The 25,301-nt window shown below is 36.6% G+C and overlaps 1 protein-coding gene and 1 long non-coding RNA gene across 2 annotated transcripts; both read left to right on the forward strand.

Moving 5' to 3' along the window:
• Positions 1-4,683: 4,683 nt before the first annotated feature.
• Positions 4,684-14,805, forward strand: LOC125469381 (respiratory burst oxidase homolog protein A-like). The gene is made up of 14 exons (XM_048566648.1): positions 4,684-5,681; positions 5,887-6,046; positions 6,237-6,285; positions 6,983-7,096; positions 8,400-8,822; positions 11,331-11,717; positions 11,826-11,921; positions 12,048-12,163; positions 12,292-12,459; positions 12,535-12,694; positions 12,840-13,037; positions 13,135-13,263; positions 13,653-13,731; positions 13,828-14,805. The coding sequence occupies exons 1-14, from the start codon at positions 4,991-4,993 to the stop codon at positions 13,935-13,937; spliced, it is 2,880 nt and encodes a 959-aa protein (XP_048422605.1). The 5' UTR covers positions 4,684-4,990; the 3' UTR covers positions 13,938-14,805.
• Positions 14,806-22,454: 7,649 nt separating this feature from the next.
• Positions 22,455-24,486, forward strand: LOC125469325. The gene is made up of 2 exons (XR_007251667.1): positions 22,455-23,116; positions 23,895-24,486. It is a non-coding gene; the product is annotated as an uncharacterized LOC125469325 (long non-coding RNA).
• Positions 24,487-25,301: the final 815 nt, after the last annotated feature.

Raw genomic sequence — 25,301 nt, forward strand, 5'->3', positions numbered from 1 at the left:
AATGCTCCTTGTTCGCACCAGCTTAAAAGGCGACACCCAACATTCCTGGCCCGCAAGAGCATAAACTGTGTACGGCAAAATCAAAAATCAAAAGCGTCATCAAAATCACCATCAAAACTGTCAAAACCATAAAAAAAAAATTCATCATTCCTTTAAAATACGTCATGACTTGATCTCTCCTCAACTGAAGGTACCTAGGCAACTTGAAACTTCAAAACTTCAAGTACAATCACATCATCAACAAAAACACAAATACTTTGAAGAATAAAGAGCAAATTCAAGAATGTGAATACTTTATTTCTTTAGAAGAAGAATTCAGCTACAAAGTTGTATTACAAAATGAGCAAAAAAAACAAAGACGGCTTCTTCAGTAATCGACAAGGCGTTATTCCAAGTTATAGCTCCGCTATGGATGCGATCACCAAGAAGCTCAAACGAAGCCGATGGATTGTCACGAACATGGTGAAGGATTCAAGATAAGAATCCTTGATGTACACTCCTTCTTCTTCCTATTTGGTGAACCAAAATCTGTCATCTCCTAAGATATTTCAGGAAACCACAACTTGATATGCATCGAGTTGTCTTTTCCAAGAAGAACAAGCGCCTTAGGCCAGTCAACGGTGTGCAAAGCTTCAACATCGTTCCCCTATCTTGCGAATCACTTTCCTTCGTAAGAATGGTGATGGTATTGCTCTTAAAGCACTTGCAAAATATCATGCCTACAACAAAACAAACAAGGCAACATATGCATAAGAGTGGGACGGCCAGAAAAAAAAAATTGCTTCACCAAAGCAAAAGACATGCGAGACAAACCTCGTGAGCATTGAAGGATGACAATGACAAAGTCACAACAATTACAAGAAATCAGCCACAGCTTAAGCAACACATCAAAGAGGGCAACTACAAGACGGTCCTTCGAAGCATGCTACAATATCAAAGAAAACCAAAATGGTACGCAATTGCACTACGCAACCCCACAAGGATTACGTAAACAGTTTCTTGCACTGCACAGTAATGTCACCATCGAGGGAAAACTATGACCAAAAGGCACTACACAGTGAAACCCCACTGCAGTATTTTACATAGCACCACACAGTAAAAAGTGATGAACTGCAACAAGCTCCAAGCAGCAATTACACATGGCAACAAGCAGAAATAAGGCACGGCACAGCAGCAAGCATAGTGGCAGTGTACGGCAATGGTGTGTAATGGCAAAAACAAACATCCAATTGTCTTATAAATAAGAGCCAATTACTTCCTAATGCTATAGGGAGAATACATACCAAATAGCAAAAGGAAAATCAGAACAAGGAAGTACATTCCAACCAAAATAAGGAAGCAAATTACAAGCAAAAAATGGCAAGTTTCAGCCAATCTGTGCAAGCAGGACATTTTTTATGATAATTCGACTTTCCGGACATGTTTTGATGCAAGACCAATTGGAGAAGGAAGCTAAGAGGCTGATGATCATTGTATCCAAATTTAATAATTTTTCTTAAAGCCAAACGTTCCAGTTCTCAAAGTTAATCCTGCAAAAGTTGTTTTCCCATCAGAACTGCGCAACTGTGGGAAAATGACGAGTTGAAGGCTTTCTCGATTTTTCCTAGTGGTGTGCGATATATACCTGAAAAGATAAAAGATAAAGCTACATTTTCGATATTTTTACAGAATTTTCCAGAAGAGAAATCAACCTCAAACGTGGCATGCAAGTCAGATGACGTGTTTCCCAAACCAAGGACAAGTCTTCAAGTTTCCCAAAACAAGGAGAAAAATACCCTCCTTGCCGTGAAAAAGAGAAAGGGGAAAGGAAAAAAATGCAAATACTACTTACCCAAGGACAAACATTCAATGTTTCCAAAACCTTGAAGGAAATCACCAAAACTTTCCAACACTTTGAAGGAAATCACCCTCATTACCAAAATTGAAGGAGGTTCCTGCGTAAGAAAAGAAAAAACATTTTTCCCACCACCACAAGGAAAAAAAATCAAGCCTCTAATACACCAAATGTATTTTGCCAAAAATTATGGAAAATCAATACGCACAATAACTATGTGCCGATTTATCCATTTCCAAAATTTGTTTCAAGATCAAGCCTCTACGACCCTTAAAGAAAAATTTTCATTCCTTTCAAGATCAAGCCTCTACGGCCCTTGAAGACAATTATCATTTCAAATCAAGATCAAGCCTCAACGGCCTTGTTCAAGAAATATGCCTTTACGGTCATTGAAGAAGCGTTCTAATTCAAGATCAAGTCTCAACGACCCTTGAGTTAGAACATTCACATTGCAGGACTTCAAAACACGTTTCCTACATATGACAAGCACATACCTACAACGCGCCTTCAAGTGGGGGCATTTGTAGACATATAAAAATGCAAATGATGCATCACAAAGCTCCACGTGGCATATGACTCATCACAAATGGACAAGTCATCAATGACATGTGGCACAAATCAAGCAAAGGAAGTACAAAACCTTCCCAAAATTCGGCAAAAGGGAGAAAATATCCCTTAAAATCGGCAAGGGGCCCAAAGTGCTCTCAAAACTGGAAATAAAGCTAATGCATCTTCACAAAACAAGCAAGAATTGAAGATTGATCACAAAATAAGCAATGATGCCTATAAATTTTGCCCAATATGAGGAAAAGTGGCTGAAATTAAGATACAAAACATGCCTAAATTCTCCCATGGACAAATCAAGACACAAATCAAAGCCAAATCCATCCAAAGGCATGGCTTTGGAAGTCTATAAATAAAAGGTCCCAAAACACACATAAGGGTCGACAATTTTTACATTGAAGGGTCGAAATTCTCACATCCAGAAGAACATCTACCAAATCTTTGAAGACTAATAAGTTGTCAAAGCTCTCTTCAAAGAATGCACAACTAAAGCCGAAGCTTTTATTTGACCAAAGCCGAAGCATTCCCTTGAAGAATCAACAAGCACTTGCGCCGATTCCTTCAAGACTTTGCTTTAAGCTTAAAACTTGTAACGACGTTCAGTTCAAGATCAAGTCCCTAAGACCCTTGAATCAACAAAATTCTACATCAACACTCCCTTTGTCACAGCCCTAAACCTGAGGTGAAGACTATCCACGCATCGTTTCAAGCTCAAAACTTGAAGTAATCACTCAATCGTTTGTCTAAGATCAAGTCATCGCGACCCTTGGATCAACAACCTACAAATCTACATCAAATTTGAAGACTAAATTAGAGGAAAATTGAACATAGATTGTAACCCTACAAATTCATTAATACAAGTCTACTAGTTGTACACGTGTTCTCGTTTCATTCGTTAAAAAAAGTTTGTGTTTACAATGTCTTGAGTGGAAAATTATAGTAAACATCACAATTCAGCAAAAAGATATCCAACTGTTCCAGAAACACAAATACAACATCAAATGTGCGGCTGACTCCGAATTCGAAGGCTTCGATGATGGCGATGAAATATTCATGAGGTCTACAACTCCTCACTCTCTCTCCAACTCGCACCTGCCCTTCCCTCATCAACACCTCTAACCCGATGCGCCTCCCTCCTATGAACCATCCCTATCAGACTCGGATCCCAACGTGATTTCCGATTCAGGCTCTACATCCACTAATCTTCCCAAACCCGACCCACCCCCTCCCCTGATCTCTCCATACCAGACCTGATCTTCCCAAACCTTCCTCCATCACGTGCAAGTGGTTTATGCTAGGGGATTCTGGCAATGACAGAGCTCAAGAGCCTCCACGATTTGTCTGGAGAAGGTAGAGAGAGAAAGAAGGATTGGAAAGATAAAGAGAGAGAGAGAGAGAGAGAGAGAGAGAGAGAGAGAGAGAGAGAGAGAGAGAGAGAGAGAGAGAGAGAGAGAGAGACAAAGAGACAAAGGTGAGAGAAAGAATCTGAGGGAGGTAGAGTGGAAAAGGAAAGTAAATGGAAAGAAAGATGAAAGAGAGTAAGGTTGAGTAGTGTGTGCGTGAGGCTGCTTCTAATACTGAGTGGGATTGTATGGTGTTGACCAATAAAATTAATATTAAAGTATAAATTATAATTGTGTCCAAACTTGTGAAGGAATACACGAACTATTGTGCTAATAAAACCAAATGATTTAAATATACTAAATCAATGGCTACAAACAGAGGGTCCTATTAAAAATTATAATAACTTTTGCCGTTCGATCAAATTTCAAGGGCCTGAATTTGTGGGTCATAAAAATTAGGTGGAAGGGATCCGGAGAGGATCCCTTTCCAAATTAAAGGGCACAAAACTGTTTTTTGTGCATTCATACATTAATAAAAAATTATACTTACTAATATCCATAAAAAGTAACACAAACTTTGTATTCAAATTTTGACAGGCACAATACACCTTTTTGTAGACACAATTTAATGTGTTTTTTTGTTCAAAATGCACATTTGAGATAATTTTATGCTCAATGGAACTTAAAAACACAAATACATATATGTGCTCAATGAAATTGAAAAGGGCACCAATCAATTGTTTTCTTAAACCGTTTTTTTTTTTTTTTTTTGGTAGTGTAACAAATCACCATTACAGACGATACGTGTAACACGTTGAAACAAACCGCAGCCACATCCAATTTCAATTTAAATAAGATAAACAAATAAAAGTAGATATAAACGTGTACGTGTATTCCATATATCCGTGGTGGTGTTTTTGTATTGTATTGTCCCTTGCGGGGGAGTATTAGGTCCTTTTGCCTCTCTCGCCCTCTCTGCTCCAAAGCTGTCTGCTTCTCTCTTTTTCCTCTGTCTAATTGCTGCGCTCCGCGTACGTCTTTTCCCTGAGATTCCGAGCAAACCGCGTTCGACGACGACTTCCCTCTTTTGTTCTTTTTTTTTTTTTTTTTTAACAAAAAAAAAACAAACAAAACAAAACTCACTCATCACCCTCCTCACCTCTTCATTTTCACAAATCTTATAAACACCACCACCACCACCACCTACTCATCTTTAAATTATATACAAATCTTTCTGTTTTCTTTATCAATGAGGGCTTATCCGAGGCACGAGCGCCGATGGGCTTCGGACTCCGTCCCAGAGAGGTCCATGGTCAGCGCCGGATCATCATCTCCGGCAATGACCGACGACTCCAACTCCAGGGATCAGGAGTTCGTCGAGGTAACTCTCGACTTACAAGATGACAACACGATTGTCCTCCGCAGCGTCGAGCCCACCACCGTCATTCACATCGATGAGCTCACAGGCACCGGAAATGAAACTCCGACGTCGGTTTCAGCTTCTTGGTCGCCATCCCCGATACGGAGAAGCTCGTCCAACAGTCGGATACGGCAATTCTCTCAGGAGCTCAAAGCGGATGCCTTGGCCAAAGCAAAGCAATTTTCACAAGAGCTCAAGGCCGAGCTGAGGAGGTTTTCGTGGAGCCAAAGCCACAGCTCGAGAGTTCTCTCCGCTTCAACTTCTCAGAATGCATCAGCCGGTGGCAGCGGAGGCGGTGCGTTTGACTTGGCGCTGGCCGCTCGCGCTCTGAGGCGGCAGCGAGCACAGCTCGATCGCACTCGCTCCGGCGCTGAGAAAGCGCTTCGGGGATTAAGGTTCATTGGTAACTATAATAGTACGAAGACCAATGGCGTCGATGCTTGGAACGAAGTGGAGACCAATTTCAACAAGCTCACCAAAGACGGCCATCTCTTCCGCGCAGATTTCCCTCAATGCATCGGTACTTCTACTACTAAAACTACTTCAACTCATATGCACATTATATATTTAACTAAGATTTTTGCCAAAAAGATTCGTGTTTCAAAAAATAAGCGATAAAAAAAATGATCGGGCAGTTTGCTGCCTTCTGTAATATTACTATGTTAATTTTGGTACATTATTGATTTTTGTATGTACGTTGTTTTCGTTTGATTGTTCTTTTTTAGGAATGAGAGATTCGAAGGAGTTTGCGTTGGAGTTGTTCGATGCGTTGGGTCGAAGACGCAGACTGAAGGTTGAGAAAATCAGCAAGGACGAGCTCTATGAGTTTTGGTCCCAAATTTCAGATCAAAGTTTCGATTCGAGGCTCCAGATCTTCTTCGACATGTAGGCATTAATCAATTAATTAACTAATTACTATTATTGCTCGTCAATTGTTTACTTAACCTGAATTGTATATTCATTTAAAGCAGACACTTGGACAAATACGGCCAAATCGCCGATGTCGTATTTCACTTTTCTGATAAGTTTAAACTTATATGTGAATATTTTAATTCATTTTTATATATTCCAACAGGGTGGACAAGAATGACGACGGTCGAATTACAGAAGAAGAAGTAAAAGAGGTATTTTTATTTTATTATATTTTTATTTTATATATGTTAAAATAATAACATATATGATGTTCATGAATTAGCCTAACTACGCACCGACCTAAATCATTCAAGAAATTTGAGCTCTCTAACAGACAAGTCATGCATGAGCTTCTTTGGTGGTTTCATATTTTTATGGCCTACACGGTGTCATTTGCTTTATTATAATTCATGGTAGGCAAGATTGGGTGACCATAAATCCATGAAAATTCCAAAACTAACTACCACAATTAAATTAAACAAATACTTAATAAAGGAATTGATTAAAATGTCTCATTTTTCTTGGTTCATACGCATCTTTTTCCATTATTAGTTGGGATAACTAGTGCACAAACGACTTTACATTTTTGTGAGTTTGAGATTGGACCCATGGCATCTCTAATTCTCTGATCTTACCAAATTTTTGGGTATGGTCTAATCGTTTTCAATGGGGTTGGTGAGGGTTTTTAAGTCAATTTCTGGCGGTAAGTAATTCGGTCGTTATTTGAAAAATTTTAATTACTGTGAACTATCAAGTCAATGTTGGCTGGAAAATTTAGATTTCTTTTTTAACAAACGATGTTATCTACATTAAGAGATGAATGGAAAATTAAGATTTAAATTCTTATTTTATTTTTTACCAAAAAGAATTCTTATTTTATTTGGTATTTATTTTATTTCTAATGGTTAGATCATCATGTTGAGTGCTTCTGCAAACAAGCTATCAAGATTGAAGGAACAAGCAGACGAATATGCAGCTTTGATCATGGAAGAGTTGGATCCTGAAAGACTTGGCTACATTGAGGTAGGCCCCAATTGCCTAGTTATATCTAAATATAATTTCTTTGTGCGGCACAACTTGTAGTTGGACATTTTTTTTTCTCTTGTATATATGTATTTCTAGATAGCCATAAGCGTAGAGATTATTAAATTCCAAATCTTGGAGTCTGTCTTTGTTTGTAGTACGACTTTTACTGTACTTTGTAATGGAAAATGATATATGAATAATCAAAAGAAAATTACTTGAATTATAAATAGGACGTCCTGAATAATGTTAGAATTCTCATACCACACTACAAAGGTTAAGAAAATTTAGCTATATAGTCTATGGGAAATCCCACTACACTTTCTTAAGGGATGAACTTCTATAATTTAATTTGCAAATTAGTTTTCTCAATTAATTATTTGGGTTTACATGTCAAATAAGGCATTGATCAGTTACACTCGACTATTTCTTACCGTGGCCACTGTCACAGTTAAAATTAAGATGCACACTCTAATTATCAGGTTCCCTTTTTCTCAAATTTTTTCCTAAGCTGGTAATTAAATACGTCATCCAACCATGCATCTTTTCCATTCTAAAAAGCATTTCATGACTGCTTCAAACACCTTTCTTTTATCTTAAATAAAAACACTATTCTTTTATTTACATCTAAATACAGAAAAATATTTAACCGAACCAAACTTAGAGGAGGTATTCGAATGATTGAAAAAGATGCGACTATTAAACATCATAATCTTGTGATGATGTTAACGTAATTTAATCATACACGTTGAAATAATCCTCACCTACTACACTTGGCGCGAGTGCCATTCTGACATTCACACGTAGTTATGTTCGCGCGTGGACCTTCTACTTCTATGCTTAAATCTCACTCAAACACGTAGGCACGCGTGTGGGGTTATCAGTTGACATCGTGCACATTTCTGAAATCTTTCTTGCATTGCATTGTAGTCATCTTCGGAAAAGTATCTCGCTGGATTCTTTCAGAGATTTCATAATTTCATATATTCATCGAACATCGTGCGGTCAATTTTTGTTAAGTATTATTCATATTTAATTTTAAATTTTAAATTTTAAAATAATTTCTAACCGCATGATATACGATTAACGGGTAAGATCACGGAATTCATAGGATCCCTAAGAAAATGATCTGGCGAGGATCCTTTTCCGTCATCTTCAATATCTCGAGTTTGTCCAAAGTGGTATGGTTTTGCTATCGGACTGGGTTCGAGTTCTAACTTTGTCTAGGAAAAAAAATATATCTCTGATGGTTTTGTTGTTTATAACTTGGATGATGATGACGACAGTGAAAATGTTGATGCAGTTATGGCAATTGGAGACGCTTCTACTACAAAAAGATACGTACTTAAACTACAGCCAAGCACTAAGCTACACGAGCCAAGCCCTAAGCCAGAGCCTCCAAGGGCTGAGAAGGAGAAGTCCAATACGCAAAATGAGCACCAACTTAATCTATTATTTGCAGGAAAATTGGAGGAGAGTCTGGATTTTGACATTGTGGTTTTGCATTATGATTGCGCTCTTCACATGGAAATTCATACAGTACAAGCAAAAAAGTGCTTTTGAGATAATGGGTTATTGCCTTCTCACGGCCAAAGGTGCTGGCGAGACCTTGAAATTCAACATGGCTCTTGTGCTGTTGCCTGTTTGTAGAAACACCATCACTCGGCTCAGGTCCACCAGGCTTGGCTTCTTTGTGCCTTTTGACGACAACATCAACTTCCACAAGGTACACACGTGCATGACAATCTCACTCTTTATCTTTCCTTATTTCATACCTTGGTCCCACTTATCTTCGGACCTATTTAGAAAATAAGAAATGTTATTGACACTCTAAAAATCTAATTCTACACTCCTTATAAGTATATTTTTCTTTCCAAATATAGAAAGTTTGAAGTGTAAAATGAGATTTTTTAAGTACCAATAACAATTCCCTCGAAAATATAGCATATTTGTTAATATTTTTTAGTATGATTGTACAGAAGTTTAGAGTTTTTGTAAGCCGTGACTCACACGATGATAGTTAGAAGTAGGGATGGTAACAGTTTGGTTTGGAGACGGAAATACTATATCCATCCCTATAACCATGAAAATTAATCATATCCATAACCACAAATTAATCATTGGGTATTATCCATAACCATACCCACTGGATGACGGATTCCCCATCGGTTAACGGTTTTATCCATCTTTGTCGATACAAAAAAATATATTCATTCAATTAACGCATGATAATTTAGTAAATATTAATTTCGTCATTAAATATTTGATGTATAAAATGATTTAATGAATGGATCTTGTGGAGCATAAAAACTAAAGTTAAACATTGATAATGTTGGCTGATCTTTGATATCTCCCATAAGTACCATTGAATTCTCATAGATTTTGATTCATATCAAAACTTATGAACTTTCCCATAAAATACAACTCACATAATGTAATTTTTGTATTTACAGGGATTTGGTGAATAATGAATATACACATGTGTGTGTGTACTTTAATACTTTAGTATTATGAATAATTATATTATATATTATTTGGTTCAGATTCTGAGACGGATACGGATACGGATTGGGGATTCCTATAACCATATCTAAAACCATAACCGAATAATATTCATAGTTTTTCCTCATACCCAAATCCAATCCGTTCGGACGGTTATCGAGTTTAACGGTTAGAATTGCCATCCCTAATTAGAAGAAGTTAAAATGTTTTTGTGAGTCTTCACAATCCTAAAAAGAAGGATTGTTGTGGCGAAGCCACTAGCTGTTCCCCTTTTTCATAACAAAAGAATTTTTGTAAGGCACATGATCGATTTCACATGAACGTCTCTATATAACTTCACACCTGCAACTAAAGGTAAACTTGATAACATTTAGGCCAATGTAAGTTTTAGGGCTAGTTTGGAATTGTTGCACTTTAAAAAAAAAAATTACTTCTGTTGTATTATGAGAATAAACAGTTGTAAAATAAAGTTGTTAAGTGATTGATAAACTTTTTTTGTAAAAATGATTTCAACAAAATAAAAAATAAACAACATCTAGGTTTTTGAAAACTTTTATATAAAATTGTTGTGTATATGTTAAGTGACTAAAAAATAATATGGTATTTAATGTGATATAATAATTGTTAAAGAGAATAATGCAGGGGCAAAAATTGTAATTTTGTAAAATATGCAGGGGTGTACTTGCAATTTGAAAATTTCATTGAATGGATGTTATTCACTATGCTTTGAAAAAGAAAAAAAATCCTTTTTTAGAAGCATGGTAGACCCTACTTCTGTTTTTCTATGCTTTGTATCGTCATTGACAGTAATTCTTTTAAAAAAACACTTTTTTTTTTTTTGTTTTACCAAACATATTTGGTTTTCTAGATTTTTTTTAATAAGCTGTGTTTTTTTTTTAAAGCACCTCAATCTCAAATTAGCCATTGGAAAACACTAGCTTCATCCAGAAACTATGGATTTGGATCCTCTCTGGATCCCCTCATTGGCGATCTCGAGGATCAATGCATAAGGATCGTTCATCAAAGATCGTGCGGTCACAATTAAATGTTTTTCACGTAAAACGAGATTGTTTTACTTTTTAGAAATATAAAAAGCATTTAATTGTGACCGCACGATCTTTGATAAACGATCCTTATGCATTGATCACCAAGATCCCTAGTGAGGGGATCCGGAGATGATCCAATCGAAATATCATGTGCTATAAGTATTATTAATACGGCCGGTTGTGCAAATATCATCACTTGTTCAGGATCCGAAATGGTCACCTAAATCTATCTATTGGTGATATTGTAACCGTCCTATGAGGTGCCAAAACTATTATAGTAGAAGTATTAAATTAATTTTTAGAAGTAATAAATTAATTTTATTTTTAATTTTTTTTATGTCAATATAGTTCAAGTGTAGGGTTTAGGCGAGGCAAACTCACTGGAATATATTCTGGTTTAGGTAATTGCGGATGATTTCCTCTGCAGTTTGGTTCTCTACAATATAATCGTAAATGCAATGTGTCTTATTGTGATAGATATTTTTTTCATGTATAAAAACATGACGCATCAAAGTGAGACTGTTTAACAGCGAGAATGAAAGTGTCCTTGGTTTGTGGAGGTCCTGAATTTTTTGATTAATCTTGTTACCTAAATCCCTGACTAATTAAACTCAATTCGTGATATGAGATGGATGATAATATGTGACATCCGTCGGAAATGTGCATTCCTTTGATAACCTTTGCAGACAATTGCTGCGGCCATTGTAGTTGGTGTCATTCTCCATGCTGGGAACCATCTCGCTTGTGATTTTCCGAGGCTTATAAAGGTTTCCGAATCAGTCTACAAGAAGTATTTGCTTCACGACTTTGGAAAGCATAAACCCAGCTATCTAGATTTGATTAAAGGGCCAGAGGGGCTGACTGGAATTATTATGTTGATATGCATGATTATTGCTTTCACACTCGCTACACGGTGGTTCAGGCGTAACCTCGTTAAGCTTCCCAAGCCCTTCAATAGGCTCACTGGCTTCAATGCCTTCTGGTATTCACATCACTTGTTTGTTATTGTCTACGTCTTGCTCATTATCCATGGCGTTTTCCTCTATCTCGTGCACACGTGGTACCTAAAGACGGTAATCATTTGAGATCCTTCGATTGATTAGAAATATATCTTCAATTAAGTAGGGTTGCTAATAATGTCTAAGTTGCTTAATAAAGAATGTTATATTCATGTTTTTCAGACTTGGATGTATCTTTCTGTTCCTGTTTTACTATATGCTGGAGAAAGAATCTTGAGAATCTTCCGGTCTGGCTTCTATACCGTCCGTCTTCTGAAGGTGATCATATAAAGGGCATTAATACGCAACTTCTGTTGTTAGAAAACTAGAATTTATATAGTCTTCTTTGATAGTAAATTGCAACCTAATGACTTATTTGATTAGACATTAATCCTGAACTTGTAGGTTGCTATTTATCCTGGAAACGTTCTCACATTGCAAATGTCGAAGCCACAACAGTTTAAGTACAAGAGTGGACAGTACATGTTTGTACAGTGCCCAGCAGTTTCTCCGTTTGAGTGGTAAGTCACCATGGTGATTCCCATTTATGAAAAATACTCAATTTTAGTCCCCTGCCTATAATTATTGTATGGATGTTGTTTCTGATTTGCTCATTCTGAGTGTGAATTTGTTAAAATATGTATGTCAGGCATCCATTTTCGATTACATCTGCTCCCGGTGATGACTACCTTAGTGTTCACATTCGTCAGCTTGGTGACTGGACGCAAGAGCTTAAGAGGGTTTTCTCAGAAGCTTGTGAGCCTTCCTTAGCTGGGAAGAGTGGTCTTCTAAGGGCTGATGAGACAACCAAGACAAGGTGTATATCATGATATTATTAGTATTTTGCTCTCAATTTTAGTATGATATCTAAACACAATTTTCTGGGCACCAGTTTGCCCAAGCTTTTAATAGATGGGCCTTATGGTGCCTCAGCCCAAGACTACCGGAATTATGATGTCCTGCTGCTTGTTGGACTTGGAATCGGTGCAACGCCATTCATCAGTATTTTAAAAGATCTGCTCAACAATATTGTCAAGATGGAAGAGCAGGCAGTAAGTACATGTATAACTTGTGCACCCATTCTGCTTATTGTGACTGCTATTTCACTATCCCAGTGTTATCATCTAAATCTGTGTCTCTTGATCACCAAATCCTTTGCATCAATGAGAACTCACAAATTTGCTTTCTTCTCTTCAGGATTCTGTTTCAGATTTCATTAGAACATCAGAACTAAGTTCTGGGAGTATAGATTCTCCCAATCCCAACAAGGTTTATCCAAAACGAAAAAAGCCACTGAAGACCACTAATGCCTACTTTTATTGGGTAACAAGGGAGCAAGGCTCATTTGATTGGTTCAAAGGAGTGATGAATGAAGTTGCAGAGCTTGATCAAAGGGTAATTAGACATGTTCCGTGAAATTGCTTTGGTATATAGATAGATGACCATAATTAAGTTACTTATAACATTGTCATGATTTGTTATTTACTTTTAGGGTGTCATTGAGATGCACAACTACTTGACTAGTGTGTACGAGGAAGGTGATGCTCGATCAACACTCATCACCATGGTTCAAGCTCTCAACCATGCTAAGAATGGGGTGGACATTGTGTCTGGCACAAGGGTAAGATATTTGATCTCTTTTATTCTATAGCATCTCATGCATGCTGGCCTTTCAAGCATTGCTCTTTCCACCACAGATTTTTGTGGCATCGAAACTGCAACCAATGCCTTAATTTGTCATTTTCTTTTTCTTCCCATGACATAAACTTGGGAACTTTTGCATTACATATGAATATGATTCACTTGGGATGTTGTTAAGTCGCCAAAACTGAGTGGATAAATGGTCCATTGTGGTTCTGTTTTCATTTCATAAATAAGATACTAGCTAGTTATATCCGTGGCACCCCATCATTAGTCCTTTTTGGGTATAGCGTCGAGGTGGCGAGCACTTTCCTGGGTCATCGTCGTGACAATAACCTTACTTATTATTCTTCATTCTTATATAATTAGGTGCGGACCCATTTTGCAAGGCCTAATTGGAAGAAAGTTTTCTCAAAAACTTCCTCCAAACACTCTAATGCAAGGATAGGTAAGTCAATATTCTTAACCCTATAAAACATAAGCAGAATTTGCTTGCTTTCTCCTAATTCTTTTACTAATTAACCGTGTTCAAATATTGGATTAGGGGTATTCTATTGTGGAGCACCAGTTTTGGCAAAAGAACTCAGCCAGCTTTGCTATGACTTCAATCAAAAAGGTTCAACCAAGTTCGAATTCCACAAGGAACACTTTTAGAACACTCTGGGGAAATACTTATATATAACTACCATGCCTTTTAGCTTCTCCATTCAAATCCATATCCCTTCCTAATACCTTCCTTCCTTACTGAGTAAGAAATTTTGCAATAATCTTAAATCAATATAAATAAGAAAATGAATTTTGTACAGTCTTGGCTAGAAAAAAGAAATAAAAAGAAATTTGAAGTGCATACATATATACTTATACAAATATTCTCTACCTAGTATTTAGCCATATAAAATAATGTAAAGAACCACAACCAGAAAAAAAAATATTCTCGTTAGTGAGAGGACTACGAAAATTTTGATTGCTGCTTTCATCCTGCTTTTGTACACATGGAAAGATATGATAGGTGGTAAGATGTACAAGGTGATCTCAAATGCCATTGTTGGGGACCTAGTAAAGCTAAAGTGCGATACAGCTTCAATGGAGAAGTTTACCAAATTGGTAATGATTTGACTTGGATGGGGGGTTAATGGAAGAAAACAGATTGGAAAAAGGAAAAGTTAACAGAAGAAGGTTCTTTCCGTGGACTATGGAGGTGGAGGAGTGAGATGGCTTTCTCTGTTGGAGTGATTGATCTCCTCCATTTGTGAAGTGGGCACAGATAATATCCTTTTAGAATATGTGGATGATGCAGTTGCCATGCAGGCTGAAAGACCACTTGCAGATGCATTGTAGTTACTTTTCAGGTTACTTTGCAGTAATAAAATTTTGCCTGTAAATGGGGATCATACTTTTTTTTTCATTGTGGTCAATCCATATGAAAGAAACATAATATGGAATCTCTTTTCTCTATGAAATTATGTTACCAACATAAGTGTATTTTCTAAGAAATTCATGAGTAAAAGTTTTAATTCAGAAATTGAGATTCCAAATCTAAACTTTTTATAGTTCACAAGATATGAGTCATTCAAAATATAACACAATCAATATGCAAATTGGAGTTTACTAGCAAAATTTTGCAATGACATGAGATATAATAAGAAATTTTTAGTTTGTTCTGGACATCTTTGATAGTTCATTATGCAATCATGTTTACATTGTATATTGATCTTATTAATTTGGAGATTTTCATATGGCATGGTTGTGAGAGTGATTTTGAGAGCTTGAAGTAAAACAATTTTGAAATACACATTAAAACTAATTTAGCGTGTATTCAAAAAATAGCTTTCTTTTTAAAATCTTACGTGACCTAAATAATATGTGAGGTGCTAATAAAAAAACATTGGCTAAAAGTTGCATGAGTGTGGATATTGATTTTTCTATGATCACAACAAACACAAGAATTGTATGCTTATAAGAAAGAAAAAAAACAAAAAAAAAAAAAACTAAAGAATTTGTAAAATAGAACGAATACAAACTTTAATCGACGAAAATCATTTTTAACTCAACATATTCAGGGGATTTCATGGTAACTGATTGCTAGAGCTATAAATTGGCTCAAAACAGTTTAAGATCGCACCGGATTTGGCTCATCAAAGCTCGGTAGTTCAAGCTTGACAAGTAACAATACTTAAATGAATATATATAAATATATATATATATATATATATATTAAATTGTTGTAAAAATAATAATAGTTTTTATTTTCGCATTCTTTGTATAATACGTATTTAATTTTAGCTCACATTCCGAATTTGAGTTTTGTCACTAATTCCAAGTCCAGGACGTGACAAGCATGCTATCCAACGTTGAATGTCACCACGCACCTATGAAGATCGACATAACTCCGGTGTCGACTTTGGGCTGTTAATAAACAGGCATGAATAAGAGTAAGTCCACTCCTAAAAAATGAGTTGGCTCAAAGTTCATTAAATCCATCCAAATGAATAGTAATTGACTTGATTGAACAGTAATTGGTCAAGTGCATTTCCATCACTAAAAAATAAGTTGGCCTAAAGTCTAGTCAACTCGTATTAAAATATTACTAATTTTTTATGAAATAATAAAAAATAATTTTATTTTTAATTTTGGATAGAATTTTTAACCAATCTTGTCACGCCACATGTCATTTTCCGAAAGTACAATTTTTGTAGAAGATGATTAGGTATTTATATAAATGAAAAATCGTTTAATTTTTTTTTTGTATTTTTAAACATTTTTTATTAAGTTAATTAATCTGGACCGTTGGATTTCAAAAATGTTGAAATTCAATAGCCCAAAAAGTGGACATGTGGCCCACGGTGAGATTCTAACAAAAGAAATCAGCCATGGCTGACGTCATGCTGATGTCAGATAGTCCGGTTCCTCACTCAGCCCATTCTGAGACGGCCTAGAGACTGGGGTGGACTTTGGGCCGATCTATTTTGTGGGGTGGAGTGAGTTTCTGTAGCAATCTGTACCTCATGCAAATGCAGTGTAGTTATTTTTAAGGTTACTTACAGTAATGGAATTTTGCCTGTAAATAGGGATCATATTTCATGGGTTTTTTTTTTCGTTATGGTCAATCCATATGAAAGAAACATTTTTTTTATTTAAATTTTTTATTATTACTAAGGAGAGAGGAGATGGTTCGAAACTATTACAGTAGATGGGAGTTTCGAACTTGGAATGCATGGGTAGGAAAAAAAAAAAAACATAATATGAAAATGTCTTTTAGAAGATTTTGGCATCCAGTGTAAAGTACCAAATTATAATTAATTTTAATCTCTATCAATCTCATTCACTTTGGTCGTTATAATTAATTTTATATGATTATTTGCTAAACCATTGAAGTCTTCATTCTTTTTTGGATGCCATAGTCTTTAGCTTTGGGACAACACAATAACTTATAATGTAAAGGTTGGGATGTCTTTTCTTTATGAAACTACGCTCCATATAATAATATTCACATATTAAACCTTGGGATCTCTATGAAATTTATGAGCGGAAAGTTTAATTCAGAATTAAGGATTCCAAATCTAAACTTATATCGTTCACAAAATATGAGAGTCATTTCAAATATAACACAATCAATATGGAGATTGGAGTTACTAGCAAAATTTTGTAATGACATGAGATATGATATAACCTACCCCCACTCCACGCCAACTCAAAAAACCAGGAAAAAAGAAGAAAACAAAAAATCTTTAATGGGCTTCGAGTTTACAGGCTTAATTCTAGCTCAACCTAATTTAAATGGGCTATGGACTTTCAACACCCCGATTGACTTCGGGAGGTATTGAGACAGCTCTCGTAACTCATAGCTAAAAGTTGCATGATTCTGGAAATTGATAATTGATTTTTCTATGATCACGACATACGCAAGAATTGTATACTTATAAGCTCACCTTAACATATTAAGGTGATTTACATGGTACCTGTCTAACTGGTCACATATTGAACTATAATTATCGAACATAGATATGTTCATGTGATACATTAATCGGGAACTATTGTCATGAAAAAAAATACTACTTTTATCAGAAATCATGCATTTAGAAGTAATTGTATTCCGGGGTCAAAGTTCAGAGCCACTACTCGGGTGATTTTCGGATCGCTCTTTCGATTATTCCCAGTAAGGTGCAAAGCCCAGGTTTGAGTGTGTAACCCACAACCCTTAGATTGCATAAATTTTCCAGAAGTTGGATGGTGCACTGGAAGTTGCCGAACAACAGGGTCATGTCCTAATGTTTGTTGTCCTCCTAAGCGTAATAGCGCTTAATACGGCTCGAGCCTCATAAGTTGCTAACATGAACACCACGAAATGGGCTATAGGAGACTCCCCTAACACAAACACTTTTAAATTTTTTAGACTTGCACCTTTGTATAGTTTTCAAAGCAATGTGATATATGGGATGTTGGGTATTCCTTGTACTATAAAAAAGAAAAAAGGAAAGGAAATAACAAACAATAGTCATGCGATATTCAAACTACATTCTTATTATAAAAGAATAGGGGTTTGATGGGGGAAAGGGGTGTGATTGCATCTGTCTTAGACTGCCTAATCTCCAAACTTGGAGAATCAAATCTCAAACATAGTTCTAAGAAAATATGATGCAATGTGTGTTTACATTAGGGTTCATCTTGATGAAAGTGCCTTGACATAGGCAAGCTTTGGAGATACTTCTCCATGGCTACGCATAGACGGGCGTTGAATCTATGGTTGATGACCTGCATAACTTCTCATGTCAACGAAGAATCAAACCACGTCTAGTCCACTGCATATTTTTAGAAATACATCTGGACTTGGGGATATTCTACCTTTTGGTGATCGGAGCTCTACCCGTGTGTGCGAAGTTGTAGGTTCCTTTGCTTTCACGTGCTTTGGCATTGCCCAAATGCTCTTACTCCCCATATAAAATTGATGCTGAGGATTGACTTTTTAGCTGGTCGCCGGTCTTCCTCCTTGTCCATGAGTTGATACTGCTTGGACTTACCTTGACCTTTCTTTTCATTAGGTTTCCCTTTGTTGGCTTTGTCATTCACAAATTCCCAGCAACCTAGCAATATTCCTGATCAAGTAGATCATGGATATGATCATGGAACGTACTGCAATTCTAAAGAGTGTGGTCGTGGCACTGGTGGAAAGAGCAGTATTCATTTAGCGTCTTCTTAGCTAGATGATTAGGAAGAGGTTTGGGCCTTTTAAGGAAAGGTTTATCCTTAATGTTGTGGAAGACTTTGTTGATTGTAGTATTCAAGGTAGCATAATGCTTTGGTAGATGAAGCTGGCTTGTCTTTGCACCCTCTCTAGTCATTCTAACATGGAGAATGAGGCGGAGTATCATGTCCATCCCTTTTCCGATTGAACCTCATGTCTTGATCCAAGTCAAAGTTCATCCTTTAAGCTCTGTCACCCCTGCCAGTAATGTCATTGACTATGTCAAACCATTCTGCCAAAGCATACATCATTGTTGTTATACAACTCTTAGCATTCCTGTAATCCATGATGTAGTAGTTTCAATCTGATTCTCCATAAAAGTATTTTAACCTGGGCTCAGTAAACTTTTTCGGATAAGGTGCATATTCCATGGTTGAAGAAATAGGGCCTCTGGCCTTGTTGACAACTTTGCTAGAGAGTTGATTCCGAGCGTCCCTCTGAGCATTCCTAAGGTTACCATGGTTTAGTGGCATGCACCATCTTTACTCTTCAGATGAATCCGATCGTCAAATTCGAGGGGCCTAGGTTCCAAGTAGAAAGCTATCGTAGTGTAAGGGGTCGAAGTTACGCTAAACTCTGATCCTGCATGAAATAGTACGACTGACACTCCGGCCATCATGTTGTTCCACTTGCGAGTTCAAATTAGCAGTGTTGCCGGGGTAAAAACAGGCATTGGTACAATCAGCTGTCCATCAAGGGTGATGGAATTCAAGCTTCCAAAACCAAAGATAGGGACTTAAGTTTGCATAGTAGTTCCGTGAGTATTCTTTAGAGAGGGCGGGGCATGAGCGGATTATCATAAACAACATCTTAAGTTATGCCTTAGACCCTCACCTTATTTAAAGAAAGTAAAATTGGAGGACTAGCCAGGGGATTGGGAATGACCATAGAGTTGGCAAGCTCTTATTTTTGGAGAAACTTTGTGGCTTTCATGTGCCTTTCGAAGTCGACAAAGTTTGAACGATTCTTAGCCTGAGAAGCTTGAGAGGTTGTAGATCGTTGACATAAGTAGTGATCCTTAACAAGGTTTCCCATATATGGTCTATGGTGCAGGGAACTTCACCAGTAGGAGCGTCACTGTTACCCGGAGCGACAAAGGCATTTGGGAGTTGATTGCTTTCACCCTATGTGTTGGTGTCAACGTTCACAGAGTTATCTTCAGTAGACATGGTGTAGTAGACTGATTTGGTAAAAGGACTATGAGTTCACATCTCAATGAAAAACACCAATTGTTGGAACCAAATTTGCGCACTAGTGGGATACTAGTCAAACGTTCTCCGAAGGTTAAGTTGGTCAACAATATTGATACTCAAGTAGTGAGCAAGAATAACTATGCGTTACAGGATTGTTACCAGTGTTAAGCCTTAAACAAGGGTATTTATACTAGTCCGGAGAAAGACCTTTTAAAATATGGAATATGTATTAAACTGGATAATCCAATAGGATATCTAGGAATATATATTGTTTCCTCTTACGTTGCATGCCAATCCCTAGATTGTAGGAATCTTCAAGAATATAGGAAATTCATTTGACCTTAACCGGATCATGTTTCCGTATCTTGCAATAAGAATGGTCAAGCTTAGTAAAGTCGGTGGACTTTGCCTACCTTTCCGGAGCACAGTAAGATGTGGTGGCATCGTGGTCTACTTAAGCAACTCAATCTGATTGGAATTGTTGAGTCAGTGACCGAAATTTTGAGGTAACGATCCTTCTTACTCCGACCCTAGAAAATCATGGTCCCACACTCGGCCCTAAAAAGATTTTAAAAATCCTTCATCAATACTTATGCTTTCACTAAAGTAGTGATTCATATAACTAACCGATTAAGTTGAAGTGATATGATGATGATTAATTGTAAATGGAAAGACTAAAAGCATCTACAATGCTTATCCTCAAAGCTATCATCACCACCTTACAGACTTTAAAAATGAGGAATAAGGCCTTCAAATGCACCTGAAACTAAGCTCTTAAAGTATAAGGACTTACCAAATACATGAGGCAAGTCCTTACATAAGGGACAACACCTAGATGGATTTGGTGGAGCTTAATAGGCATTGTGAGTGGAAAACTCATCCCACCTACGTGCTTGCTGCTTTGCAGTTGTTACATTACTCCATCCACATGTAGAATGCTACATTACTGGCCAGATAAATGTTGACGTAACTGTAGTCTTGTGTCTCGCAGCAAATGCTGCTTTATTATATATTTATGCTGATGTGCTTCATTCAACGATATAGACGTATTGTGGTGTTTTTTCACATTTTTAACGTTGAAGATCAACTATTTGAATTAAACTTTGAAAGCTACCATTAGAATTCAATGGTGGAGCTTCATCCCACCAACTTTAGTAAGGAAAAAATGTTGGTGTCGGAATTTGAATTATTTTTTGGAAACTTTCGTGAAAAGGGCTTGGGCTAAGTTTATTTTAACCAAAAACAATGCTATAACTTTATTTAATGAAAAAGAATTAAAATTAATGAAAAACCCTTAAATTTTAATTAAAAAAAAAAGACAAAAGAACTTAAATTTTAATGAAAATGACACAATTTTAATATAAAAACAAAATTTAAAAAAAATACCTAATGCGTAGGACCCTGTGCATCCTTCAGAGTCACTGTTTATGAAACTGAACACTATTTATGAAAACGACGCTACACTATTTATTGGTCCAGTTTCATAAATGTTCATAGTTCTTGGTCTACTTTCATAAATAATGCCTAATTCTTGGTCATGTTTCATAAATAATGCCTAGTTATTGGGTCTAGTTTCATAAATAGTGTATGGTAATGGTACATTTTCATAAATAGTGTCCCTTTCTTGGTCCGGTTTCATAAATAGTGTATAGTTATTGGTCTACTTTCATAACTAATGCCTAGTTCTTGGTCATGTTTCATAAATAATGTCTAGTTCTTTGTCCAGTTTCATAAATAGTTTCCACCTATTGGTTTAGTTTTAGAAATAGTGCATAATTCTTGGTTTCGTTTCATAAATAGTGTCTACTTATTGGTCCAGTTTCATAAATAGTATCCATTTAATTTATTGGTCCAATTTCGTAAATAGTGTCTACTTATTGGTCAAGTTTTATAAATAGTGTCTAATTCTTGATTCAGTTTCCTAAGGTTTGAAACTTAGACCCTGTTTGGTCCTGTAAAAGCAACCATTGCACCAAAAACGATGAACCCATAAGTGATCCTTTAAATCAAATCCTCGAGAAGATTATGTTCTCAGTAATTATATTTAAAGAGCTATTTTTCAATTACCAAATTAAAATACTGGATACTATTTAAGTTGTGGGAAATTTTTCCTTCTGCTTGTAACACAAGCGGTACACCACATGTCATTATATAAGTAGTGGGAAATTTTATTTTTTATGTTATTAATTTTTTAACACAAGAATCTCACCACTTGTATAGAGACACGTGGTGTACCATCCCATGTTTCGGGCATATTGAAAAATCTCTTGTCCTCTTGACTACTATTGGAAAACAACCCCACAAAAATAAAACTGGAGAATGCAATTCAATTTGAAGTCATTTTCTTATTCTAAGCAAAAAAATAAAAAAAAATAAAAATCTATTAATGTAACTGACAATGGGAGAAAAAAATGGAGAGTGAAAGGGGAGGGGGGTGGGTGAGGGTGGTGTTTATGCAAGGCATGGGCTTTGACCAACTCCAAAGTAATTGGTATCTGAGTTTCCACAGTGCGTGCAACAAGCAAAAACATGAAGGATTTGTTGTATAAGTTTATATGGGGGACGCGCTAAGCGCAAGTTGGGTTCTTTATTTTTTTATTTTTTTGTAATTTTTATTCTTTTGTCCTATCATTAAATAAAGTTAGTGGATGGTTTTTTTTTTTTATTAAAATGTTAAAATTTGAAGCCATTTTTCATTAGTTTTCCTTTATTTTTTGTAGAAATTTTTACAAAAAAAAAAAAATTACAATAACATGAAGTTAAATTAACTTAAAATGTTAAAAAAAAAAAAAAAGAAAAACCTTCTATGAAATTATCACATAAAATTATATAAATCTCGAATTTAGAGTTTATACTATAAGTGTGATAGCTCGTCCCAAATTATTCGTACCGTAGGTGTGAAATGATAATTTTGGACCTAGTGGTTATGTTTCGTTTTGGTGTTTGTTTTGTGGGCTTGTTGGTTGCATCTGGACCACACACACACTCTCATCCTTATCTCTTCCCGTATACTTTCCCTGTCCCGTGTGTGTGTCTCTCTCTCCCTCTTCTTCTTCTTCGCACGAACAAGTACCAAAACCTGTGAAAACGTTGTAGATCGAGGTGGAAAACTATATCTTTGTGTTCGTGAGGATCATACAAGTTCAACCATAACCATTTCAGGGAATTTGAAGCTTGTAGGAAGCTTAGTGAGATCCTTAGGAAGCTCGGGTTGGTTCGTTGGAAGGATTTGGACGTCGGGATCGTGAGTTGCAGGTTTGGCCGGATTTTGTGAAGTTTCTCTGGCGAGATTTCGTGAATTTCAGGGCTTGAAAGTGTTGTTTCGCATATAGGTGAAATTATCCCGAGAACGAGCGTAGTCACTCGAGACAAGGGGGTTACGGCTCTTCCACATACCAGTGAGTGGGCTTTTGGTTTTCCGTATATACCTATATACTGTGGTTTTTCCCAAAAAATGATATGGAATGTTTATATGTTTTAAATGCCGTACATTGCGTTTGCCTATTTATTTATGCATTAGTAGTTGCATATATGTATGTTTGGTGCTGCGGAAGCACATGTAAGTGCCAAGTAAGTTATAGTTTATGATGATGATTTGTAGTTATGTGAGCTATGTAGATAGCTCATAACCTGCACCCCCGGTGTTAGTGCTCCCGCCTAAAGTAAGGCACAGTCCTTCACGTGATGTTCACCTCCTACACCACATGCTCATCTTGGATCCAAGTTAGGTGCACAGTTTTGTCGTACAGATGACTTTAGGTGGTTCTGACTCGTAGGTGACCCGCGATTATTTGCCCAGTCTTCATGTGATCATAGCACTTGAGCGTATTTATTTACACCCAGTCTTGTCGTACAGACCACTTTAGGTAGTTCCGACTCGTGTGCAGGTATAGTTAGTGAGTTGGAGATTTGAGCTTTAGATTCAGCCGTACTGGTCACGTTAGGTGACTCTGGCTGACATGTTATTTGCATTGTTTGGCATTACCTGGGTTACTTACATTTTTATGGAGACATTCGACATGGCATATTTTTGAGCATGTTTTCTTTATATGTGTATATTCTATTTTCTGGGAAACTATACAGGTTTTACGGTGAGGGGTTAGAACTTTTGATAATTAAATGATTTTAAAAAGCTTTGTTTTGCCCACTCACACTTTCTGTTTTGCGCCCCTCCAGGTTCTAGTTTGGTTTGCTCTTTTGCTAGCTCTCGAGGAATTCACGACATATCTGACAGATTATCACCAGTGTAGGACCCCCTCTAGGTGTGTTTAGTTAGTATTTGTTCCTCTGGACTGGACTAGGTTTTCTGTGCTCTGAATATTGTTTTTCACACTTACGCTTACACATGTATGTTAACTACTCTGTGTGTAGTTTGATTTTTATTTGTTCGTACTTTTATTATTATTCTTAGCTTCCGCACTGTGCACATGGTTACGTCACCCTCATGTGACGGCCAACATGCCTAGATTTCGGTCAGGGTGTGTCAATAAGCCTCTTTAAGGCCATCTCCAATCGATTCGGCCAGAGGGCCAAAAATAGCTTGAAATGACACAAAAACCGTTTCCAACCATGGATTAGGCCAAATGGCTCGTGGGCCCCAACGGGCCAAAAGAGGGAAAACTGGCCAACCAATTGGCCCAAATGAGCCAGCCAACAAGCCCAGGGCTAGCCCAAGCATTTGAATCCAACAGCTACTTGGTGTCAACATGACGCCAGCTAGCCATGACCATTAGATTTGAATTTTTTTTTTTCTTGAATTTTTTTTTTTCTTGAAATTTTTTTTTTAAAAAAAATTTAAAAAAATTCCCATTTTTTTTTCCTATAAGTACCTAAGTCATTCCTACATCATTTTTCATATAATTTTCACCATTCCATACTATCTTACTTCATTTTATTTAAATTCTTCGCATTCTATTCTCTTACCTCTTCCAATAATCTTTCTTCAATTTTTTCAATAATTTTCAAATGGCCACATTTGCAATGTAAGTTAGGGCTTGGACTCGAAAAGAACATGAAGCTCTTTGCAGGGCTTATAGATAGGTCCCGGAAGATAGTGTGAGGGGGAGTTCTCAAACAAATGAAGGTGTTGGGACTCGTACGTCCAAAAAATACTATGAGTTCTACAAAAGCACCACTCCACCGAATACCTGAAACAACGAGAGTAGTTCTTCAAGATGGAAGAAACATCTTCATCCAAGTTTGAATAAATGGCATCAAGCACTGTTACAGGCCGTCAGCAGACATGAAAATATCGCCATTTACTACGACGAAGTAAGTGTTTTCACAATTTATTTTAAATATTTAATTATATTGCATTTAATTTCATAAATTAATTTCCTTTACTTTTTGCAATTATATTTTCTAGGTATGTCAAGCGAAGGAATTGTATATGGAGGACAACTTAAAACCCTTTAATCATCATGGTTTTGGGAAATTTGTAAAGGGTGGATGTTATTTGAAGATCCACCTCAACAAAGAGTTGGTCCTACACTGGTGTTCGGAAATGTATCCTCAACTGTAGATGGGGATGAAGATGGATCTCCTACGATTCAAGAAACAAGGGTAGAAAATTGAAGGAAAAGG

Source organism: the organism of the source record quoted next, unplaced genomic scaffold (assembly GCF_019419815.1).
Source record: "Pyrus x bretschneideri cultivar Hongxiangsu unplaced genomic scaffold, Pyrus_bretschneideri_v1 Contig42, whole genome shotgun sequence".
Lineage (NCBI taxonomy): Eukaryota > Viridiplantae > Streptophyta > Magnoliopsida > Rosales > Rosaceae > Pyrus > Pyrus x bretschneideri.